Source organism: Carya illinoinensis, chromosome 7 (genome assembly GCF_018687715.1).
Source record: "Carya illinoinensis cultivar Pawnee chromosome 7, C.illinoinensisPawnee_v1, whole genome shotgun sequence".
Classification (NCBI taxonomy): Eukaryota; Viridiplantae; Streptophyta; class Magnoliopsida; order Fagales; family Juglandaceae; genus Carya; species Carya illinoinensis.
The window spans coordinates 8,681,087-8,705,981 of NC_056758.1; the positions used below are offsets into that span (position 1 = coordinate 8,681,087).

General features: G+C 35.4%; 1 protein-coding gene across 1 annotated transcript; it reads right to left on the minus strand.

Moving 5' to 3' along the window:
- Positions 1-21,100: 21,100 nt before the first annotated feature.
- Positions 21,101-22,347, minus strand: LOC122316140. The gene is made up of 3 exons (XM_043132676.1): positions 21,822-22,347; positions 21,574-21,742; positions 21,101-21,425 (listed from the first exon to the last, which is right to left on the minus strand). Exons 1-3 carry the CDS (start codon positions 22,345-22,347, stop codon positions 21,101-21,103), a joined length of 1,020 nt encoding a protein of 339 aa, XP_042988610.1.
- Positions 22,348-24,895: the final 2,548 nt, after the last annotated feature.

Here is a 24,895-nt window from a genome sequence, read left to right on the forward strand (position 1 = left end):
AGCAACACCTATGTCTTCAGTGACAAAAACAAAGAAACTTGAACCACCAAGCTCACTCGCCTTTCTCAGAAAACTATTCCATCCACTTCCATTCCTTACTTCAAGGAATAACAATGATTCCCTTCCCCTTGTCTGTGCCCAGCTCAACCATTTCCACATACCATACCAATTTTGACAAAGATGGACAAGGAAAACCTTGTTTCCCTCCCTTCTAGTCTGATAAGATGCCCTATTGCCCAAGAACTTCAAGCATCCCTCGACCGCCTTAACCATCCAAACCATCATATCTTTGTTGAGGTATAGTGCCTTTGCTTATAAATGCTTCATCAAACTCTATTTTTGATTTTAAGTATTTTAATAAATAATGACTTTGTTTATTTTATGGAACCTTTACTATCTAGCATTTCCTTAAGAAGAAAAGTTTTAAGTCAAATTAATGGCATACTGGTTCAAGAGATTTCTATCAAAAAAAAATGCAGCAAGAAATCCTAAAATCATAATTTAGATTTATAAAGTTTTTTCTCCTGCATAAACAAGTTAAGTAAATAATTCCTTGCAAAAACACACTAGATTCCGACAGTGAAAGGAGTTAATAAAGCCATATATTAGGGAATGCTTCCTTGAGCCCAACTAACACTAGTTCAATTTTTCTAGGTTTATTTTCTTCCCTTCTTTCCAAAACATAAGAAAAAAACCAAAGACAGTTTAATAGCACCAAAAAGGAAGGGGAGAGAGAGAGTAATGTAATTACTAGGGCTAACGTGTCAACAAGAAATAACCGCTTTCCATTCGATTTCACGAGCTCAAAAATATGCCTACAATCCAATTGCCTAACCGAAGCCAAAGAAGCCGAAAGTGGATCGTACACGGAGGTTGAAACCCCAAACCCACTAAATATGCTTATTTTCAAATGCGTTCCTGATTGCCCCCACCGCCTACAAGCCACAGCAATGGCCATTCGATCCCACAATAAATCACCGAATCGATATAAAATAATTCAAACCCTAAAAAAAATCTACCAGTTCCACCTTGGCAACGGAAGTCTTCCAAAAAATAAAAAGGGGTAGACTATAAGAATGAGATTTGCAGGAAAGTTACATGAAATACAAAGAGCAAACACATAAGATTCTAAAAAACAGTTTTTATTCTTCATTTAACAACTTTTCTTGGAAACCAAGCGGAGAATAAGAATGAAAGACGCAAGCTTCTGAAGTTATCCGTAGGTGGAGACTCCTCTTTAATACATAGTTTTTATAAGATATCATAGGTACTATAAAGACAATTTGATACTCCAAAATTTTCAAAAATCTTACTTATCACTTAGTTTTCCAAATTCCTTTTATTTTCTCAATAATTTTTTTTCATTCTTACACCTATTTTTTTTATCATTAATAAAATCTCATATTCTTACATTAATTATTTTGTTATTTTTCACATCTCATAATAGTTAAGAAAATTTCTCAGTCTTTTTTTATAACCTCATTTTTTTCTATTTATTGACAATATTCAATTCAAGTCTTCCACTAGCTAGTTTATTTTTGTTGGTTTTGTTAACATCTATGCTACAATTGAGTTAACCATTAGGAGTGAAGGAAACATATATCCCATGGAAATTCCTATCTATATAATAGAAGTTTTACAACGTTCAGTCTTAGATTCAACAACAAAGTTTATCTTTTATTTTCTTAATTTTTATTCTTTATTTGTGCTTTTATTATAGATTTGTTAAACAATGTTAGTTTTTTATTATTTAATCCATTTTGAGCATGCAATAACAATATTTTTTTTTACTTCAAGTCTTTAAATAGATCTTTATTAATACGCATACACTCAAATAAAAGGAGACTACAAGAACTTACATGCTTTTATATTTACGTCAGTTTTCCCCAACAAAAAATTCTGGTTCTACTTCTACCTAAGGTTGTTAGGGGTGTGCCCCGTGCCACACGTGGCCACCATGGTCCACTTTTTCTTTTTCTTTTTTTTTTTTTCTTTTTTTATTTGTTAATTGTATCCCTTCTATTTTTTTTTTTCATTTCTATTCTTCTTTCTTTTTCAAAAAAGCAAAAGCCCTGATGTGCATGGTTCGTGCCTATTGAGAGGGTTGCAGGACCACAACCCGATGGGGGTTGTGGTGGATAGACGTGGCTACTCACAAACTTTTTGAAAACAATTAATGCGTGAAAATTTTACGCTAATGCTCCTCTATGTTTAGAAGGAATAGTTATTCATGTTGGAGAATAATTATTCCCATAAAATTTATTTTCTTAAAGAAAAAAATTTATTGATACCGGGTGTCTAGGAACAACGTATTGACTAATTTCAAAAGTGCACACACCCTCGATAATGAGTATTCTTTTTAAAATTGTAACCAAACTAAAGAATAACAAATGGAATAGCCATTATTTTCCGATACCATTTCTGCCAACCCTACTGTTACTTGAAGTTACAATTAGACCTATTTTCTAATTAAAAAATTATAATGAGTTTATAATTCATTCGAAAAATATTTCTTCAATCAGTAATGCTCGGAACAATGCAGAAAACTGCAATGTCCTATGCAGTACTCTCGTGTCCCTTTCAGTGTTCTTCTCCAACTATATTATTCCAAAACAAAAATAAAAAAGCCATAATTATGAATCATTTAGATGGTATTTGAAGCTTTTGAGGGGTTTTTATTCATAAATATGTAAAAGTTTTAATATCTTTATGCATTGATTAAATTGATTTTAACAAAATTGAAAACAAAAATCATGAAAAATTTAAGGGCAACCAAGCAATGAAAAGAAAATAGGTCTAACCGAGTGGGTTTCAACCACCCCACAATCCTTTCCTTGTCCTTAAGCACTAAAGCGATACCATTCCATTGCTTCCTAAGAAGAAGTAAAATGATATGTAACATTATCAGTATCTCACAACTCATAACGAGTTAACTTATTGTAGCATAGAGAAAACACTCATGCCCTCCTCCCCAACCAGGTGCAACAGCATAAATGTGGTAGATAACTTGACTGGGGCTTGGTCTAGAAGAATAATTCAAACCCTTCCTAATAGTCACCCTTTTCGTGTTGGAATGCAGGGATGATGGAAGGAAAGAATGTTGCATTGCAAAGTGAGTGGGATAACTTCAGGATACAGCTAATACTAGATAGTTTGTATTTTTTGTTGAGTTTTGCTACGTACAAGCAAAATTGCATACTAATCTATGTACCAATACTGATTTCTTCATATTCAAAATTTAAATTAGCACTGTTTTCAATAAAATCTACTTTTTGACCAATCACATTAGATTGATACACATATTAGTATACAGTTATACTTATAACTAGATTTTTCCTTTTTTGTTCTCTATTCATATTTCACAAGTCAGCTATCTTACTTTGGTGGCTTTCGGTACAGGTACACAATATTGTCAACTGTCTCCTTTATGGAGTTCCCCACTCTTCGAATGTTCTTGGCCACCCCTGAAGCAACCAAATTTAAGTGCTACAGAAAATTATTTCTATTTTAGAGGACATGGACTTCAACCTAATCTACAGCTTGACCGTAATCCTCAACATTGAGCTAAAACTCGACAAATAAGGGAGACGATTTTGCTATGCTGTTTTTCAAACTAAAGCAATTAAATGTTTCTTTCTCATAAGTAGCAATCAAATGTTATTTGAACTTGCAACATAAATCTAATAAGTATCTAATCATCTGTGTTTGACCCATATCGGTGTTGTGATGCTGAAATCAGGTAGGAGAACCACCAAACTCAAGATGTTACTTTCTGGCCAAGAGCCAAGAGACATAACAGATGCTTACAGAAGACCATCATCCCTCAGAAAGCCCAAATGAAATGTGGATTGACATAATTATAGGTGATACAGCACGATGCATACAATAGACACACAAAAATCTCAATAACAAAGCTACACTACTTTTTAAAGCTTATTTTGTAAGTGTCCAACAATTAGTGTTTATATGCAGAAAACTTATTGTCGGTGTAAAATCTCTTATTAGCGACATCCAAAATCTTCAGCAGCTCATGACCAACATTTAATTTGTCCCAGAAAAGAGATGAAGAAAAGAGAAGGCCAAGCTCTTCAATTGAAGGCTACAAGCTTAAATTCCCATCTAACTATTCAAAACAAGTCAATACCTGTGACCTCTCGAATTTAGACTTGAATTTGGACAAATTGGATTCTTGAATCATTTCAATCTATAGAAACAAACAGACACGATTGTAGGAAGTTTCAATTTAATAGAAGGAAATATCGGAATAGTGATCGCACAGAATCTTTAAATTTAAATACATCATTTCAAGCCAAATTAACTAAACTGACAAATGCAAAAACATGTAGATGAGTTAATCAATAGAGATAAATACCTTATACATCTCTGCCTTTGAAACAAATGAGTAAGACACATTTCCCAAGCTATCATTCATGACTGTTGTTATGGCCTACTTCGACGGCACACTTTGTCCCTCTAATCTCCTAACCTATAATAAGTATGTGGCATATGTTCTAACTGTCAAACATTAAAGTAAGAAATGAATGAACTATCATCCAATACCATTTCCATTATTTTCAATATTGTAAATATATTTTACAACAAAACAAAATGCAAGATGGGAAATAGAATCATTTTTTTATAAGTAAAAATATTATATATATCAAAAGGAGTAACCAAGTACACTCAACGTATACAAGAAAACACCTAGCCCATATTAAAGAGCCCCTAATGACCCAAAAAAGGCCGTGAAAAACAACCCAAGATACACTAATTCCAAAACAACCTAAAATACCAAAAATAGAATCAATTATGCGCAGTTCAACAATTTGGCAAAGCAAAGGTATTTTTTTCACATATTCCAAGAATGCAAAGCAAAATACCGCTTAACTTGATATCATTTTCTTTTCTTGCAATTTGGGAAACCAAAGAGACTTTAATAGCACCAAGAGAGAGAGAGAGAGAGAGAGAGAGAGAGAGAGTAATGTTAATTACTAGGGCTAATGTGTCAACGAGAAACAACCACTTTCCATTCTATTTCACGTGCTCGGAAATATGCCTACAATCCAATTGCCTAACCAAAGCCAAAGAAGCCTAAAATGGATCGTACACTGACATTGAAACCCCAAACCCTCAAAATCTGCTTATTCACAAATGTTTTCTCGATTGCCTTCAAAGCCCAAACCTCAAGTTGCTTCATTTCCAGATGAACTAGTTAATGGCTAATTCTTCCTTATTTACTATATAGTATTCATTTACATATACATTGAGAATGTTCATTTACATTTAAATGTACTATTAGGTCATTTCACAACCTTCACTGTTAGAGCCTTCACAGCCAACAACCCAATCTAGGCAAACTGAGCATGCTCTACTGTTGTCGCCTTCACAGGCAGCATGACAAACAAGTCCAACAATGCAGACTCCCCTATCAAAGCCTTCACAGACAACATGGCAAACAAGTCCAGCAGGCCAAACTAATCAATTGCAAGCCAATGTGGGTTGTGTGCTAAAGTTGATTGACAAACGAGCACCTAGGAGGCAGTCTACAAGACTTGAGGGCCAACACTCATAAACTAGTACATGGCCACCTATGTTTGTGGATTTAGACATCGATACAAGCAATCCAACATAAGGAAGACTGTGTTCTTGGGGCAATCCTAGAATGGGAGACATGCAATTCAGAGTTGGTCAACTGCCACTCAACACCCAAGTGCCTTCTGCCAAGGCTAATGCACCAATGCAGAAATGGAAAGGTGTAGATTCATCTTCATGTGTGGAGAGGATGAACCAAAATCAAAAAGGGAAATGGAAGAGACCAAACTGGCAATATTGACTACTGTTGTAATGGTGTAGTTAGGGTTTTATGGTGTTACTGATATTAGAAAACTTTTGTTGTAATGGTTCAAAACTAGTGCATTTTTGGTTTTTTGGTGTTACGGTGACATTTCAATTGAGGAATTTTGATATGTATGGTGACATTATTATTAATCATTATTACCACCAGTTAACTACTATGTACTGAGATTTTTTGGATAAATAATAACCTACTCTTGCTATGTGTGATCTTTAATTTACCATATTTATGCTATATGATAAAGCTATGAAATAAATAATTTGCAGTAGTCTGACCTAATAGTCACCAACAGCACACAATAAGTTGTTGCCACAAAATTCAATATATAACCAAATCACATACAACAACCAAAGTCAACACAACAAGTGATGTTCAATACAATAATCAAATTCAAAACAACAACCATATTCAATACACATCCAAACAAGTACATTAACCAATCCTACGCTATCATCAAGTTCTTGTGACCTGCATCACCATCATGGCACATTTTCATGCAAATAATAGCAACGACGAGAACAATTACAGTGACACCACACCGTATGCAGTTATTTTATTTTTTGCGCAAGTGCTTAGATTTTTCCTTCTCCTTATACAATAACCCTTGGATATGCTCCCTGCACACCCTCTCCATCACCAAGTTAGCCTCCAATTCTGACTTCTCAATCTTCAACTCATGACTCCATATTCGGAGTTTATCTCGTATCTAGTTAACGACATCTCTACACGTAGAGCAAAAATCATCTACCTAATAAAAAAATATACAACACCTATCTGCACCCCCATTTTGACAACCAAGAGTCCAATGTGGGCATTTTTATAACTTTCTTTTGTAATTATCGTCTGTAGTTAACACTCTTAGACATGCCCACAAATTGCAATGGCAAAATGGGCCATCTGGTGGTGCTTTACCACTCCAATTTGTGCTAGATAAACCAATGGACATATGTCACAATCTGCTGAAATATAAGTGTTAGTCTGTAAATGAATCCAAGTCATGGAAGAATTGGATCCAAGCAATATATCATGGCAAATAAACTAGAAAATTGTCTATCTAAGCATGATAACATTAAAATTAAGACAATATCATGGTAGAATTGGAATACTTGCATTAGTTGCTTATGCTATATTCCTATTTTACATGAAAACAGTATGCAACTCTTAGGCGTGTGCAGCTAATACAAACAACAATAAGCATGAATTTATTTCAGTTCCAACGAAAATGACTTCTGTAGACTGATCATTTGGATATAAAAAACCAATTCAATTTGAATGTAAACAAAAAAAGAAAAAAGTAGCTGTAGTAGAGTAAAGAGATCGATCTTAGAAGCCATTTATTCCCATAACAACAAGCAAGATAGCAAATGGATGCGAAGCCCCTGGTCTACTTCTCCACGAGACACAAGCTCTAGAATCCCAAATGCCCAGATGCGAAGTGCAGTAAATTTTAAGGGATTTTGATTGCAATGATCAGCACAAGGCCATGAAGTCAATGAAGTGACGTGTGGTTTTGTCTTTGTAGTGAAGGAGATGCATGTGAGCAGCACGTGGAGGACATTTCGATTACATTTAATGTTGTTGGTAGAAAGAAGGGGGGATTGGTAAATTTTGAAAGTAAGCGGGTCCACTTTGATGTAATTATTAGTTTCGGATGCACATTGTGAATTGAGTGAAAGTTTAAAGGGGCAAAGGGTAATTAATCCATTATATCAGTTTCTCTTTAGAATGGATTTGCTGTTATATTGAGGCTAATGAACACTGATAGCATACAACACTTCACATAATAAGTTCATGAGCTGCATCATGGGAGATAAGAGAAAAAAAAATGCTACGATTTTGTGGCTTACAGGGTGCCCTCAAGCTTTCTGACATTGCTTTTGAGTTCCCATGGCAAGAAGAAATCGAGGGACTTAAGCTTTTCCAATATTTTTTAACAATGAGAAATGCAAGTTCAGGCATTTTGTTGAGGAGATGGAAACTTGCTAGTTAGGGAAGAAGAGTGAGAGTAGAACATGGGAGACAGAGATTTAACGAGCCTTCTTGGGCCTCTTTCTTTCTTAGTCGCTGGTTTTCCAATTTCATGTGGCCTCTGTTGTTTTTCTCCGATTTTCTTTCTTTGAGTACCACTCTTTTCCTGTTATTTGAGGGACAATGAAAATTAAAAGCCATTACTGGTCCAAGTGGCCATCGAAGTCAGCCCTGCTTAGCATCTTTTGAAAATTAAGAGCTTCAGAATATTGCCTATACCATACCAGACAATGTGAATCCCTCCAAGCATGACAGTGCCATCCCCGACCAAACTAAGAAAATCTCTCTCTCTCTCTCTCTCTCTCTCTCTCTCTCTCTCTCTCTCTCTCTCTCTCTCTCTCTCTCTCTCTCTCTCTCTCTCTCTCTCTCTCTCTCTCTCTCTCTCTCTCTCTCTCTCTCCAGCACCTAGCCTAGCTAGTCTTGAACCACCATCACGCCCCCACCATTAAAATCACTACTTATCCTTGCCAAAAGCACAAAACCAAATTAAGCTCCCTTGCCCACAGTCTCTCGGTGTAAGCTATATGGCCATCTATTATTCAAGTGCTTATAAAAACCAACCTTCTAATTCAGTTTCTTTGAAATAGATGTGTGATACCCCTATTTTCGTGTATTTTCATTGAAAGGTTATTTTCTTTAATATAATTAGTAGCTCTCTTATTTTAAATTTAACATGTTTCCCGTTGTATTATTTTGTGATTTCTAAGTTACAAAAATTTATTTTGATTTGCTTTCTTGATATTAATAATTATTTTACATTTAAATTAATTTTTAGTTTAAATTATTTTATTGTTGGATTTTAATTATTTTATTTTATTAATATTGAGGTGTAGTGTTTTTATTTGACTTTTATTTATTTTTATTATGCCTTTTTACCTTATTGGACTTCTATTTTTGGTTTAGGCTTGTGTTTAGTGAGTCAACCCGTTTGGAATTGAAAGCCCAGCTCGTTGCACTTAAACCCAGCCCCTTCTTTTTCCTGCAACGGCTCCGCTTTGCGCCCAGCCCTTAGGGCTTGCTTCTTCTTCCTTTCTTCTTCCTCTACCGCATGCCCCTGCCTCTTTTCTTCTTCATTTCATTTTTTTTTCTTCTCCTGCATGCCGACTGCTTCTTCTCCTTCACTGAAAATCTTTTCTACTCTTTCTTCTTCCTCTCCTCTACTGTGTTGTGCCCCTATTCTTCTTCTTTCTCTTCATGTTTTTAGTTATTTTCCTCTACAAATCAGTGAGTGCCACAACTCCTTCCTCCATTTACAGCTGGTAATAGTTCCATTTTAATCCCTTCAATTTTTTGTTCCTCTTTTCCTGTAAAATTGTGTATTTCTCTTTCCTCTTTAGCATTTTTATTTCATTTGTTTTCTCACCATTTTTGCAACTCGAATGTGAGCATTCATGCTCGTTTTTCTCTCTACCATTTCCTCTAGTATTTTCATGTCCAAGCTTGTGATTAACCCTTGCTTTTTTTCGGTTGTTTTGGCCTTAAACCCGTGCCCTATTTTGCCCAAAACTATGAGCTTCATTTTGGGTTTTTCTTTATTTTTTTGCTTTGCCGTGAAACTCATTTTCCAACCATCATATTCTAGTTTTTTTTTTTTTTTTACCTCTTGTAAATCAGTTCTTTTTTCAAAAAAAAAAATTCCTCAAATTTCCTTGTTTTCAAAACCTATTTTCAGTCCCAAAAATTATGATTTTTGGTGATTTCATTTTGGGCTCACGTTTGGAGTTAAACTGGCTACTTGGGTGCTTGATCTTTTAGATTTTGCCTTTAGCATTGTAAGTAATTTTTCAAAAATATTTGAGATTTAAATGTATTTTCACACTAACAAATTTTCTGCAGTCTGGTTGGTTATGCCGGACCTTGTGTCCGAAGAGTTTGAGGGTTGGGTCGGATTGGAAGATAAGATTGTTTGTGAAATTGGATTGTGTTTGGGTTGTTCTCTATTGAATATTGTGCCATGTTATTCATTGCATTATTGCATACATTTTCATGTGTATTGAATGAAAATTGAATTTTCATATGAAAAATGAATTTGGAGTGTGTGTGTATCACGACCCCAAGATGAGATGGGGCATTATTTCAGTGGAGCTCATCTGGTCACTCGGGAGTGTACTATACTGAGTGACGTTCCCTGCATTGTCACTGTGTGACGACGGATTGGACAGGATAGTAACGCTCTTGTGCCGACTCCATGGCCCCTCTGCTAGCAAGGGCGAGAGGATACTTGGCCACTAACTCCCTGGGCACAGAACTGGGCATCACTCGTTACGAAATCACACGCACGGTCATTACCCGTGCGGATAGTTTCTAGGAGAGATCATGGTGCATACAGTATAAATGGATATTGTGTCATTTTCTGAAAAGATTGTGAGCTTTAATAAAATGATTCATGTGGACCATTTTATGGTAAAATGATAGATTTTATATTGGGTCATTTTCTGGAAAAATTGCGGATAATTATTTTAATGGACTTGATTTCGAGCCAAATGAGATTTTTGGCATGCGTTGAAAAATAATCATTTTGGAAAATTGATGGTTTCATGTTGGTTATTTAAATATGTTTTTATCTCGTGGGATATTTGGTTGATTATTTACTGAGACTCATATCTCGCATGGTATTCGACACCCTACGGTTCCGTTCTATGAAATTATAAATTTTGATGCAGATGATGATGTAGAGCCGAGGCTTCGGCTCCACCGAAAGAGTGACCTCGGGTCGCTTTCTTGTGCGTTGGGATTAATTTTTCCAATCGATCTTGTATTTGGTTTTATTATGTTTTCACTGGATAACTGTTGTTGTGCCTAAACTCTAACTAGTGAACCAAAAATTTAGTGCAGTTTTACCTACAAGTATACAGGTGTTGTAGTACCTAACAGGGTCGAATCTACAGGGATTGGCTTATGTGATAAAAAAAAATAACTCAAACAATGAAAATAAATTATTAAAATGAATGTGCAATCAAATAGAAAAGAAAATTACTGAGATGAAGATTTTTAAAGTATCAAAATAAAACTAAAATGATAAAATAAATCATTACGGAGAATGACTAAGGTTTCAAGGATCCGTCTAATAGTTTAAAATATTATTTCTAATCGATTTACTTCAATTAAACTAAAATAATGATTCTGTTTAATTGGAAAATTTAACATTTAAGGTCAAGAAAAATAGTCACTAATGATTAAGCATGAACGATTGATGATTATAATATTCACAAACTCATTTGAATATCCCATAGATTTTTTCAAGCATTCACTATATTCGGAAATCATAATAAATCAAGATAAATATATAGACAATCAAAATATCCAATAATAAAATCTTTCAATTGATCAAACTTACAAAATAAATTTTACGTTGATCCAAAAAAAATATTTTAATCATTAAATTTCACATCTAACATTTGAGAATTTAGCCAACCATGTTTATCACAAGAGCTATGAAAATCACAAAAATATTCTCCATAAAATAACTAAAAAAACCACACGAATTAACACTAGAAAAATAATCTAGACCAAAGATGAAAAGATAATAGAGCTAAAAAACTACTTTTTTAAACTGCCCAGTTGGTTCTCTCGTCCAACCGAAATAGAGCCTCCCTTCTTTCTATGAGCCCAACTTTTTTTCCAACCTACTCTCTCTTTGTCTTTCCTTCAATCCACCCCTCCATAAGTGAGTACTCCCCAAAATGAAAAGCTAAAACTCCCAAGTGCTCTCTTTCTTTTTCCTGGCTTTTTCATTTTCTGTTTCTCCCCCCTTCTGTCTTAGACCAGACAAGCCAAAAGAAAAAACCCCCTTCTCTCCTTCTCTCACTAGCCGTTTTGTAAGTCTCTCTCCTGCTCAGTGACCCCCAAACGAGAAAAAAAAGAAGTCCCCAGTCTGTGTTGCGTCCCAGACCAGAAAAAACAGCAAGCCCCTCTGCGTTTCGTAAATTAGCTCCCCCCTCTCAACCCTTTTTTTTTTCTTTTTTCTTTTTTTGTAAAACACTCATTCTCCAAAGAAAAATGCCATCTGTCCCATCTAACCTGCTTTTGCCATCCTCCCAGCTTTTTTCCCCCACTAAGAAAAAATAATACCCTGGTCTCCTCCCTAAACCCCAGGTTGCTTTCCCTAAAAGAAAATATGGTTTATGTGCTACATCCTCGTCAGAGTGTGCACTACAAGTCCTTTTTCACTTGCTTGATGGTTGAAATGCAATTGCCATGTGTGTGTGCACTTCTCAACATTTCTGCATGTATGAAGCACCTACAAGACTTTCCCTTCTTATTTGTAGAGCAGCTACGTGTGCAGAATCCAAAAAGAGCCCCTACGTTTCCTGCATGCTGAAAGCTCTTTTACTTTTTTCTTTTTCGTTTCATGTCTAGAGGAAGCCACTCCATTGAAGAGTCAAAAGGATGTAAGGTGCAGCATTGCATGCGTCCAAAATGGGCTAGAAAAGTCTTCCCAAAAGCCAAAAAAGTCTTGCCAAAAAGTCTTTTATCCCTTGTGACCATGCATGTTTTAAATGCCGTGTGTGCTTGTACTTCCCAATATTTCTCTTCAATTGGTGGTCCCATGTGATTTTTGAAGTACTTCTTTTTCTTCATTCGTTAGAGTCCGAGTGAGCAATTTTTATTTAAAAGCTGTAAATAAAAATGAGTAAAATAAATAACACAAGCAGTAGAGAACCAAAAAAAAAAAAAAAAAAAAAAAAGAAATCACACACAAAAATTAAAAACAAATAAAAAAAAGGGAAAAAATAAAATAGTAAAAATATATTATGCATGTGAAGAAATATCGCTCAATTAAATCAAAGATTATAAATTTAAGCATAAACCATGATATTAACCAATTTAAATCACAACAAAAATTTATGCTTATAATCATTTTTCCATCTAAAACCAACAATAATGTCATGAGATAGTTAAAATGTATTGCTTGTAAATGTATGAAATATGCAATATTTCCGCTCAATCAACTGTAATGCTTTTTAAAATGCTTGTATTTAAGTGATTTTGTATTAAGCAATTATGGTATTTAGTTGACTAAATTTATCTTATCTGCTGCGATTTTTGTTTTACACGTGTTGCATGTGTATACACTTAGCACTTGTCGTTGAGATGCGTGACCTGTGTTGTTAATATTCCAACATCACGATTTTTTCATTTCCGTACGTGGGAGTTGGGAGCATCACAATAAATGTATCTACAAAGTTTGAAGAGATTCGGTAAACATCAAAGCTGAAACTTTCATCTTCATATTTGAAGACATACTGTTCATAGTGTATCCCCTTATTTAATTACAAAATCACTTCATCCAACTGCCTTCGCCCTTTTCCCTCGTGATTCCGTTTCTCTCTCAAACCTTTCTCTTTTACTCCCTTTCTTCTTTTTCCTCTCTTTCCTCCCAATAGCCATGAATCCATTTTAACATTTTTCCTTTTTCTTTTAATCTCATTCCTTTCATTCCCCATTTCTATCTCCCGTCTCTTCTTGACTTGGAGTGTTAAACAAGTAGACGAAACCCTACCTCCAACCTAGTTCAAGGTCCATCTCCATCGAACATGACCCAAGATGTAGAGATGAAGGAGCTCCCAACTCCCTCTAATTCTGCTTCTTCCTCTCCTCCATCAACTCTCCACCATAAGATCATCTTCTACATACCAGTAAAGTATATTATATGTATTTTGGGTCTAAATCTCCGTTCTTCTTGTTAAATTTCTAAATTGGTTATTTGGGGTTTGATTGAGTTTTTCATACTCAAAATTTGGTGTTTAAGTTTGAATGTTTGATTTGGATTGGGTAAAATTTGTATTTTATGGGTAATGCTTTAGATTTGAAGGAGATTGGAGGCCTTGTGATTTTGGTTCTTCTTGAAGTTCTTGTTCTCAATAAAAATTGCATGTTTGTGCATAGGGGTGTAATAGGTCTGGTCTACTTTTAGATAAAATTTAGGACCGAACTGGTATGTACCGGTTTTGCATTTGTCAAAATCGATTATGCAACAGTTATCCTCCTAAACCGATACTCTGGTTGTACCAATTTTCGGTCCGGTTCGATCTAATTTTTCAATTTTAATGTATTATATAATATAGTATATTATAGTATAAATACTATAGTGATAATATATTGTAGTATATTATAATATATATTATAATTGTATTATAGCCTATAATGATATATTATAATATATAATAATATATGTTATAAACCAACTTGTATTGTATGACCACATTTAGCCGTCATTATTGACCAGGTCTTAACCGTCAATTAAGACCTTTGTACCCCTATATAAATGGATATATTTCTAAGTTTAGATGATATGAGAATAACGAAATCTCATTCTTCCTCATGGGCTTTTCTTCTCTCTCTTTCAATTAGTTTACAAAACGTTATCAGCACAATCGGAAAGAATTTTCCAACTCTCAACTCCCATTTCTCTCTTTCTGTGGGTTTCTCTAATCCTCATCACTAGAAACCTAGAACCAAAAATACGGTTCAGTTTTTTCCTTCTTTCTCAGATTTGTGTGCTCCATTTTAAATCAGAGAAGATTTCTAATCCTCTGCACGAAGCACTCTTGTACTTTGCATGGAAACTCATAGATCGGATGGCTACCAGCCATGGAGCTCATTGAGCAACGATTTTCCGGTGTTGACCACATCCGCCGCCGCCACCATAGCCGCTCCCATAGTAGCCTTATCAACAGCCACCTCATCTTCTTCAACTTCGGCCTCAACTACGATCTCCGCCATGCATGATCCACAAACTCTAAAACTGAAAATCCATTTCTTCATGAAGGTGTGCCAAACGACGAGCTGCATCTCTCTTTCACTGTACATGGCCCCGTCTAAGAACAGACAATAAGCCTCTAGATGGCTTTTCCTTGCATCGTTCCTCTCTTTCATCTTCGACCTCCTTGGCCGTTTGTTGTAGGATCTCTAAAATTTCAGAGAAATCTGGTCATAATGTTGGATCTTGCTGCCAGCATCTCTCAAGCAGTTCAACAAGCTTTGGATGAGCATTCTTTGGGATGGTAGGCCGTAGATGTGACGCCCCCAAATCCCCATGCACGGACACAGAAAAATCGAGACGTCCGGATGATGACATCACGGGTCATCACCTTATCGACGTGTGCCAAGTGTGTGTATAAGCGACGAATGTGCACGAGAAATACGCAGCGAAAAGCAAGTCAATAACTAAGTACCAGAATTTTTCTTAATTTTAATACAAAGCTATTCAAAACATACATAAATAAATATTACAAGACACGAATATAATTTAATATCAACTACAAAACATAACTTCAGCATCCCGGCAGAGCTGCATCCTCGGGCTCAGCCTCCTCCTCCTCATCCTCGATCTCTGCACCAAAATCTACGGTACCAAAAATGGTGCCGCAGGTAAGTAAACTCCAAACACCACTAGATAAAAACATATAAAACTCAAACAATATGGATGCAAGAAAAGCCAATGCACATGTCCCGCAAAACCACATTTTTACCACGCACGCCAAAAACCCATTTGGCCCATAAAAACATATCCTTAAAACCAAGTCTCGCCATTATCCCAGATAATGGCCCAAACCACCATTTTCCCAGAAAATGGATCAATGCCTCGAAAACCAACATCGCCATTTTTCCAGAAAATGGCCCATATCCGAAAACCATAAAAACAATCTGATTATGCATGCACCATGATCTCCCCTAGGGATCACCCGCACACCCTGGCTCTGTGCCACACCGCAGGTAACGACTACGCATGTGACACCTAAACGAGCGATGCTCAGACTCGCGCCCAGCGCGTACCTGGCCAGGCCATCCTCTAGCCCTCGCCAGCGAAGGGCCACGGAGTCGGTGAGTAGAGCGATGCCCAGACTCGCGCCCAGCGCGTACCTGGCCAGGCCATCCTCTAGCCCCGCTCCCGTCATCGCCCAGTGACAACTCAGGGGACGTCACTCAGTATTATCCACTCCCGAGTGACCAGAGGAGCTTCATCGAGATAATAACACATCCCGGCTTGGGCTCTTGAGACACACGCACCCGAAAATCCATTCACGCTAGCAAAACAGGATTTCTCAAATAAGATCAAATGCACGTGCATGCACCATGTAAATGCAATTTCAATGCACAAAACAATCAACCAACCATAAATCAATAAAACAAGCAACTCCGTCCTCCATCCATCCGACCCCCGAACTCCTCGGACTCAGTCCGGAATCAACCAACCAGCAGCAATAATTTATTGTAAGAGAAAAATATATTTAAATCTAAAAGTAGGGCTTGAAAAATACTTACAGCGCTATACGGTATTTTTAAAAAGCTTGCGGCGTTGCAAACGGCGTAGGAAAAGCAACATAACAGTGTAATTTACACTGTGGCCGTGAGTTGTAAAATACCCACTTTTGAATGGGGACAAACCAAGGCTCGGGATTGATAGGAAATGGCCTTGAGATATTTATGAAGCTAAGGAAAATGAGTTTTGGCCGTGGGTGGTGGTGGAAATGGCGGTTGAAGGCCAAAAAGGGGCTGAACGGAGTTGAGTTCGTGGGAGCTGCTCCGGCAACGGATCGAGGCCAGAAATTGGTGGTTTAGGTCGGCAAGAGGTAGGGGAAGAAGCTGTGAAAAGATGGTGGCCGGAGGTGGTGCGATGGCGCCGGAAACGGTGAAAAACCGTATGGCTTGGAGGAGCTCGTGGCGGCTAACGGTGGCTCGGATGGAGGTGAAACTTGGTGGGGATGTTCACCGGTGAGAGGGGAAGAAAACTGGATGGGTGGTGTAGGCCACGCCACCGGCGAGCGGCGGTTCTGGGTTGCGAAATCAACCGGCGACAGGGGCAAAAATAGAGCAGGTGCAGCGACTTCCGGCGGCTCTCGAAGGCTAACGGCTAGTCCGATGGCTCTGAAAATTGGTGGGGATGATATTTGGTGGAAGGGGAAGAGAATGGTGGTGGAGGTACACTAAACGGTGGCCAGACGGCGGAGAACTGGCCGGTCAAAGTGGAGGTGACGGGAAGGAGAAAAGAGAGGAGCTGCGCACGGGGAGAGGGGGAAACGGGAAGAAAAAGAAGAAGAAAAAAAAAAGAAAAGAAAGAAAAGAATAAAAGAAAAGGAAAAAGGGAAAAAGAAAAGAAAAGAAATGAGGTCCAATCCTCACCTCTGGAGTCCAACAACTGATCCAACGAAAATAAGTTTAAAAGCAATAAAACTAAGAAAATATTTTAAACACAACGTAAAGCTAAAATATAATAATTAACTAGTAAAAACAAATTATTTAATTTTAAATCCAAAGACAAGCTAAAATAAATTAAACAGCAATTTAAATTCAACAGCAATTAAAATCCAATTAAAATCCGATAATTTAAAATAAAAGAAATATTATATTAATTAAATTAAAATATTCCTTCAGTAAAAATACACATAAAAACGGGATGTCACAGTAGACCCTTTTGAACCACTCCAACAGCTGCTTGCAATGGGGTTAAATATTCGTATGGAAGCTTTCCAGTTACGGGAGGTATGCTGTTTGGTCGACCTTGGGATCCAGTTCAAGACGAGGCCGTTTCGGTGTCAAATTTATGAACAAGAACTCAATGATAGAGAGGCAAGACAATAAACGTATAAACAAAATCAGATTTTGGAGAGTTGAAACTCTGACACAAATTAAAGACACTAGCTAGCATGCAGAGCCTCATTACTCATATTTTGAGGTTTGAAAAGTCTTTGGAAGGGGGTGTACGTTCTTGTATTAAAAAAAAAAAAAAGACACAACTGGAGGTTTTTGGGGTCTCAAGGGTGTATATATTGTGGTTCTCATACTTGTTCAGTTTCTTAGATGAAGGCCATGCCCCTAACCTTTGAGGAGTTTCAAGGGAAGAGGGTGTTAGATTTCTCTACTACTGCGTCTTCAGATTTATTGCCTCAGCTTCATCGATGTCGTCATCATCAACAACAACCACCCCAGAAAAATTTTAGTCAAACATGACATGTCAACGACAAAAAGTGTCCCGGCTCCCCTTAGAAAAATTGATGGAAACTATTAGTCAAACATGGTATGCCAACCACAGAAAAAAAAAAAAAAAAAAAAAAAAAAAAAAAAAAAAGATTTGTTTATCCAAGTTGCACGAAGGTTATGATAATTTTGAAGTTAGTGGTCTTCTACTGCAAGTAAGTTTTTCAATATATGATTTGTAATCCCCAAGGTAAGTATTAAAGATTATATTCCTTATTATTACTTGATAAAATTCTATATTTATTCACATAGTTTACATCTCAGTTATATCTATGGTGAATTAAAATTTCTATAATTTACATTTCAATTATATCTGTGGTCAATTTTTATTCACATAGTTTATATAAAAGTTTTATTTATTTTTTATACTTGTTATGAATTATTGATGATAAGATTCATCTTGGAATAGAAATGGAGCATCCCTAAAGGATCACACTAAACCAATAATTTTATTGAGTATCTCATATTAAGATTCATCTTGGAATAGAAATTGAGTATCCCTGAAAGATCGCTCTAAATCAATAATTTTATTGAGTATCTCATAATAAAAGATCTATTGATTCTGTGAGATAATTTAAATGAGTGATACGTGTACCAAAAGCTCATTATGATTAATGCACCTGAAGTTGCATAATTGAAATTGTGTAGAGAAATGTCACTAAAGAATATATGTTTAAAATGAATACCTCGAATGTATTCCTGAAATAGCAATATAGAGTGCTTTAAAATGAATATATCAAATGTGCTCCTGAAGTACCAATATCAAGTGCGAAAGTTTACAAGATATTCTAAATTTATATTTTGTCTTCTAGTGGCTAAGTATACTATTCACATCCTAATAGTTTCACATCATTCTTTGAAGTAAATGATATTGGATTTATATCATTTTATTCCCTGAAGTGAAGAGAATGGTGCATTTTATTCAAAGAAACTAATAGATTAGAAGTGATAATAAATATCTTTATAATACTTTTATGATTTCGGGTCAGAAACTTGTATTAGAAAACTACCAGCTTTCTCTTTGAGATGATATTATACAACAATTGAATCAAATATTATAATGCATCAAAAGTGATATGATTCAAAATATTTATATGTTTTTCGTGATTATCTTGATAATCCGAAATCAATTACGATAAGTCGAATAAATTTTCATATGGACGTCCATAAAAGAACTAGAAGATTCTTTTACTATAAAGTCTTATCACCATGAGTGGAAAGAAAAATTTGCTAAAAGCAAATAAAATGAAATAATTCGACGTTATCTTAATTATCATAAGTAAACTGGAAGTTCAGATGATAATTAAATTATGAATGCAATAAGATAAAAATATCTCGTATTCTAGCTACTAAAATTCCAGTGAGGATTGAAGTCCCCATAGGACAATTAAGAAATTTAGCAGTCTAATAAACATAAGACATGTCTAAAAGCGTGTGAGACCTATTGATACAGAAGATAAAGCATCTCAAAAGAGAAAAGCACAAATAATTTGGTGCTCTTGAAAAGACCGTACCCACAAAACAAGCAATAAGATCCATCCAAATTTTCTGTATAAAATTCTCCCATATAAACTTTTGAAGAGTATAAACCTCCTGAAGGGTGCCTCCTGAAGAGATTTTTTATGAAATGTCTTCCCTTGAAGAGGGACAGGTACCTTAAAATAACAAGATCTCGATACATTTCATGAATCTTGGAGAAATTCTGGATAGAAATAAAACCATTGTCGACAACATATTTTCATATAAGATGGCAATTAACATTACCAAAAATAATGAAAAAAGTGAACCAAGAACCGTCGAAAAATACCAACGTAAAAATATTGGCCAAATTAAAGAAACAATTCCTGAAGAATTGATATCACTAGTAAAATATGATGCATATGGACTTGTAGTCCAAACACCTAAAGATGTAATGCTTGTTGAATATCAGTGGGAATTTATATAAAGGAAATGAAAATGTGATATATAAATCACGAGTCAATTTGTAGCAGAAAATTCCTGCAGAATTGATATCACTAGTAAAATATGATACATATGAACTCGTAGTCCAAACACCTAAAGAGGTGATGCTTGTTGAATATCAGTGGATATTTATATAAAGGATATAAAATGCCTGAAACTTCTAATCTGAAAATGTGATATATAAATCACGAGTCAGTTTCTCGCAAACAATTTTTGCAGAATTGATATCACTAGTAAAATATGATACATATGGACTCGTAGTCCAAACGAAAGTTTTAAAATCTGTTCCGGTGACCATTTCGGTTGAGACACTGGAACGGAATATTTTGGTACCGGTACGTTTCGGTGTACCGTTTCGGGATAGACATTATATAGATAAATTATATATAATAACTATATTCCAAAATAAAATCAATACAATTCTTAAAAGCATACATACCTGATAACTTAATAATATTTCTCCATAGTGAATACAAGTCTTAAACACACATTTATAAAACTAAATAAAATATCATAAGTTCTCAATCCGACTGTAATCATTCATTTTCATCAATAAGACAAAAAGGATCAATATTAGTAAAGCCACTCAAAATATTTTCTTCAATGTCATTATCATCACCATCATCATCAATATCAAAACCAACATTAACACCCTCGTCCAAATTTTGTGAGGCTAATGGCTCCTCAATACTTCCCCAATCCAAGTCTTCTCCATCAATAAGCTCTGATTCTTCACCTACCCATTCCTCCATCAAGTCAATATTCTCAAGATTGATTGGATTGGATCCAAAGCATCTCTTCCTCTCTTTATGTTTATGCCAAAATAGAAGTCACACGTAAGTGAAAATATTACATATTTTTCAACATTTAAAAACATTATTTTTGAAAAAGTTTACCTCTCATGGAGCTTCAAGTTATAACGAACAAATACTAAATCATTCAAACGTTTATGCTCTAATCTATTCCTCTTCTTTGAATGAATAAATTCAAATGTACTCCAATTTCTTTTACAGCCAGTTGCACTACAACATTGACTTAATATGCGGATTGCAGACGTTTGAAGAGCTGGAACCTCATTTCCAAAAGTACCCCACCACGCAACTACAACAAAAGTGCAATTATAAATTATTACTTAAAATTAAATAAAAGAATTAAAATATAGATTCATACTATTTAACAAAGGATATTGAGGTTACCTGGATTACTTTTTTCACACTAGCGTATTGTTATAGGTTGTCCAAAATCACCGTGTGCATTCTTATACATGTCAATTTGTTAAATGATCTCATCTTGCTTATCAATATCAAGTTCCATCTTTACAACACAAGTCATAAACCCTCTAGAAACATCATTTTTACTCTTAAAGCAAGGGTTAAAGTAAATTCCAGGATTAAGAAAACAACCTGCTGCATGTAATGGACTATGAAGCTGCTTATCCCACCTAGCATCAATGACCCTGATGAATGGCATAAATGCAGAAACTTTGTTCTTCAATCTTGCTTTTATATTCTCTTTGGCTTTCTCCATTGCATCATACAAGTATCTCATTGCAGGCTTCTCATCCCCATCGACAAGTCGTAGTACTCGAACCAAAGGCTCGCTGATTGTTACAATAAATTGACATTGAGCCCAAAACTCTCTATCTTTTAGAATAACTTGATACAATCCACTTATCACAAGTGAACATTTGTCGAAACTCTTTCTTAAACAACAGTAAGCATTGGATACTTAAAAAATTTATAGCAAACCTTGTGACTGCATGGCGACATAAATCATGACCTTTAGTGAAGTCCTTTCTCATCAAAGCCAAAACCCAAGCATGGTTATAAATGAATTTCGTTATCTTTCTTGCCTTCTTTATAGTTTCATCAATAATAGGAAAATGTCTGGGATCACAAAAATTCTCTAACATCAAATCTATACAATGAGTTACACAAAGGGACCAAAAGAAAGAGTCATACTTTTGCTGTAACTTTTTTTCCTACAGCCTTATAACTCGCATCATTGTCCGTTATGAATTGCACAATATTCTCCACCCCAACTTCTTGAACAACTTCATCAAAAATGTTAAATAATATTTCAGCATCTTTTCTAAGGCCCGATGTATCAATAGACTTCAAAAACATTGTACCCTTTGGGCAATAAATCAAAAAGTTAATTATTGGTTGTTGCCTCTGGCTTGTCCAACCATCTGCCATTAGTGAACAACCACTATCCCTCCAAGATGTTTCAATATCTAAGAGATAATTCTGAACCTCAGTCACAGAATTTTTCAACAAATTTCCTCTCAACTCATGTAAAGAAGGACCCTTGAATCTTGGCCCGATGGCAACTATAGCATCTATAGCTGGTTGATAAAACTTGGATTGAGATGCATTGAAAGGTAAATTAGCATCATACCACCAATTTGCTATAACCATTTTTACTTTGTCAATCATTTCCTTTGAACACATAGCACTCTTAATAGAAGGTTGAGAGCCAGGAATTGTTCTTGGAGCAAAAAATTTGCTAAATGGCCCCATTGACTTTCCAACTACTTTCTCCTTCCCCTTCCCCTTCCCTTTCCCTTTGAATCATGAACGTGTCCTTGACTCCCTCCCTCATACTCATCATCACTAACATCAACATCATCAACATCCTCTGATCTAGCAGGAGCAACTGCCGTAGAAGTAGCACTATTTGATTGACAACTAGATATTTATAATTTATATACCCCTACATTATGAAAAAAAAAAAAAAAGAATCAACTCATTTAGAAATGCACATATATTTGAAAAGACTTAAACGAAAAATTGTACAAATTATTCAATTTCACATTCATTGCCAGCATTATGAGTTCAATTCATTCAATTTGATGAATGTATTATGTGGAGAGTTTAGAGAACACCATGAAAGAGCAATACTTCTAAAATAAGTTTCATAAAAATAACTGTAGTTTTTTTCAAAATTTTGCAATCCTTCATCTCCCATTGGCATGTTTGACAATGTTATTTTATGAGTTCTTGACTCTAAATTCTAAAATCACTAATTAACAGCATCTAAAATAATCACATAAAATAACTTTAAGTTCCATATTAAATCTATAGAAGATCAGATTTTTTTATTTTTAAATATTTATCAACTAATAACAGCAACAATTAAGATTCAAGAAGATGCATTTTGCACAAAATTACAAACAGATATAGCATTTCACGTCTAAGGACTCAAGATATGAACAATTAAATTATCAATTCACATTTCACAAATCAGAAATTAAACTTCAATTAAATCCTAAAGTTACTCATTTCACGAAATCGGAACTAACTACAGTGGCCAATCTAGATCTAGGATGCAGGATTCAGGAATCGGAATGGTAGAGGAAGTCGGACGGCCAGATTCGGCCGCTATGGGATGGCGTCGTCGAGGCACAAGAGGCCAAGAGCGCTGTGGGCGACGGCGTTGTTGCTGCTAGGCCCAGCTGCCCAAGACCCACGAACAGAGCTGCCGGCTGCAATGGGGAGGTGGCGTTGTCGGAGACTCAGAGTACAGTGGAGAGATCGAGATCCAGCCGAAAATGAGAAGAACGAGAAAGAAAGAAAATCGAAATGAAAGAGAAAGTGAAACTGTGAAATGAAATCGCACGGAGAACTGGGGACTCGGGACGCACGGAGAACTGGAGAAGAACAAAAGAAAGAAACCAAAAAAAAAAAAAAAGGAAAAATGAAAAAAAAATATAAATTACGAAAATGCCATGACATTAAGCTTAATTACAAAACTGCCACCGCTTGTTAAATTTAGGACCGGAAAGTGTATTCTGGCAGGAATACCAGAATTTATCCGGAACCGACCGGAACGAGGCAAAACGGCCAGAATTTGTAGCAGAACGAAATATATAGGTTTCCAGTTTCGGCTACTGTTCCGGAACGGAAAATTCTAGCAATTCCGGCCGGAACGGAACGGATTTCAAAACTTTAGTCCAAACACCTAAAGAGATGATACTTGTTGAATATCATTGGATATTTATATAAATGATATAAAATGCCTGAAACTTCTAATCTGAAAATGTGATATATAAATCATGAGTCGGTTTCTCGCAGAAATAATATTGATATACTTTTGAAATGGATGAAATTATATTGAAGTTTTTATTAGTTTGAAAGTTACCGAGAGTTTGGATATGCATGATTAACTGTATATTTATATGGACCATTTGATCATGACATATATATGAAAATCCCTGAAGGATAGAAAATGCCTGAAACTTTTAATCTAAATACATCCAAAAATATGTATTCTATTAAGTTTCAAAAATCTTTATATAATCTAAAATAAATCCAAACGCATGTGGAACAAGCTATTATTGTAGTTTATATAGATGATTTAAATGTCATGAGGCTCTAGAAGAGCTCATGAAAACTGCACAGATTTGAAATATAAATCTGAAATCCTTGCAGTTTCAAGGAGGAGATAAATGAAATTATTAGTTCAGAAATATTATCTCTTTAAATACAATTAGTATTTCAGATTTATATTTCGATTTTGTAAGAAGTGTGCATTATTAAAGGAGAAATAAAATGGAGCACATATAACATCTACCAAAAGATAGAAACACAAATATGAATATTTGTGAAATATTATTTTATTATCTCAAAACAAAATTACAGAAATTTGAGACTCTTCGCTTCATTCTTTAAACGCTCTTATTTTTCAAAAATCTGCATGGCATCCCTATCTAAAGGAGTAGGCAATCGAAAAGAAGATTTAAGTAAGGATTTTAAATTCCTATTCTCTTGCTTTATTACTCCTATCTTCAAGTTGGACTCTAGAAGAAGTCGCTGAAGGATAAAAATATTCTCGTGTAGTTTGTCAACCCCACAAGTTTTGGATTGTAATCGCTGACAAAATGCGACAATGGTTAATGAGTATCGGGTTCCGAGACTCACAAGCTCGTAAATAGTTTTATTATTTGACTTATTAGTCAGATCATTATTATATTACATTAAGCACCTACAGTAGAAGCAGAAATAACTGGTGAACAAGGTGCAGAATACCTCATATATTGGTCATGAGAAGATTGCTGAGCCATTGCAG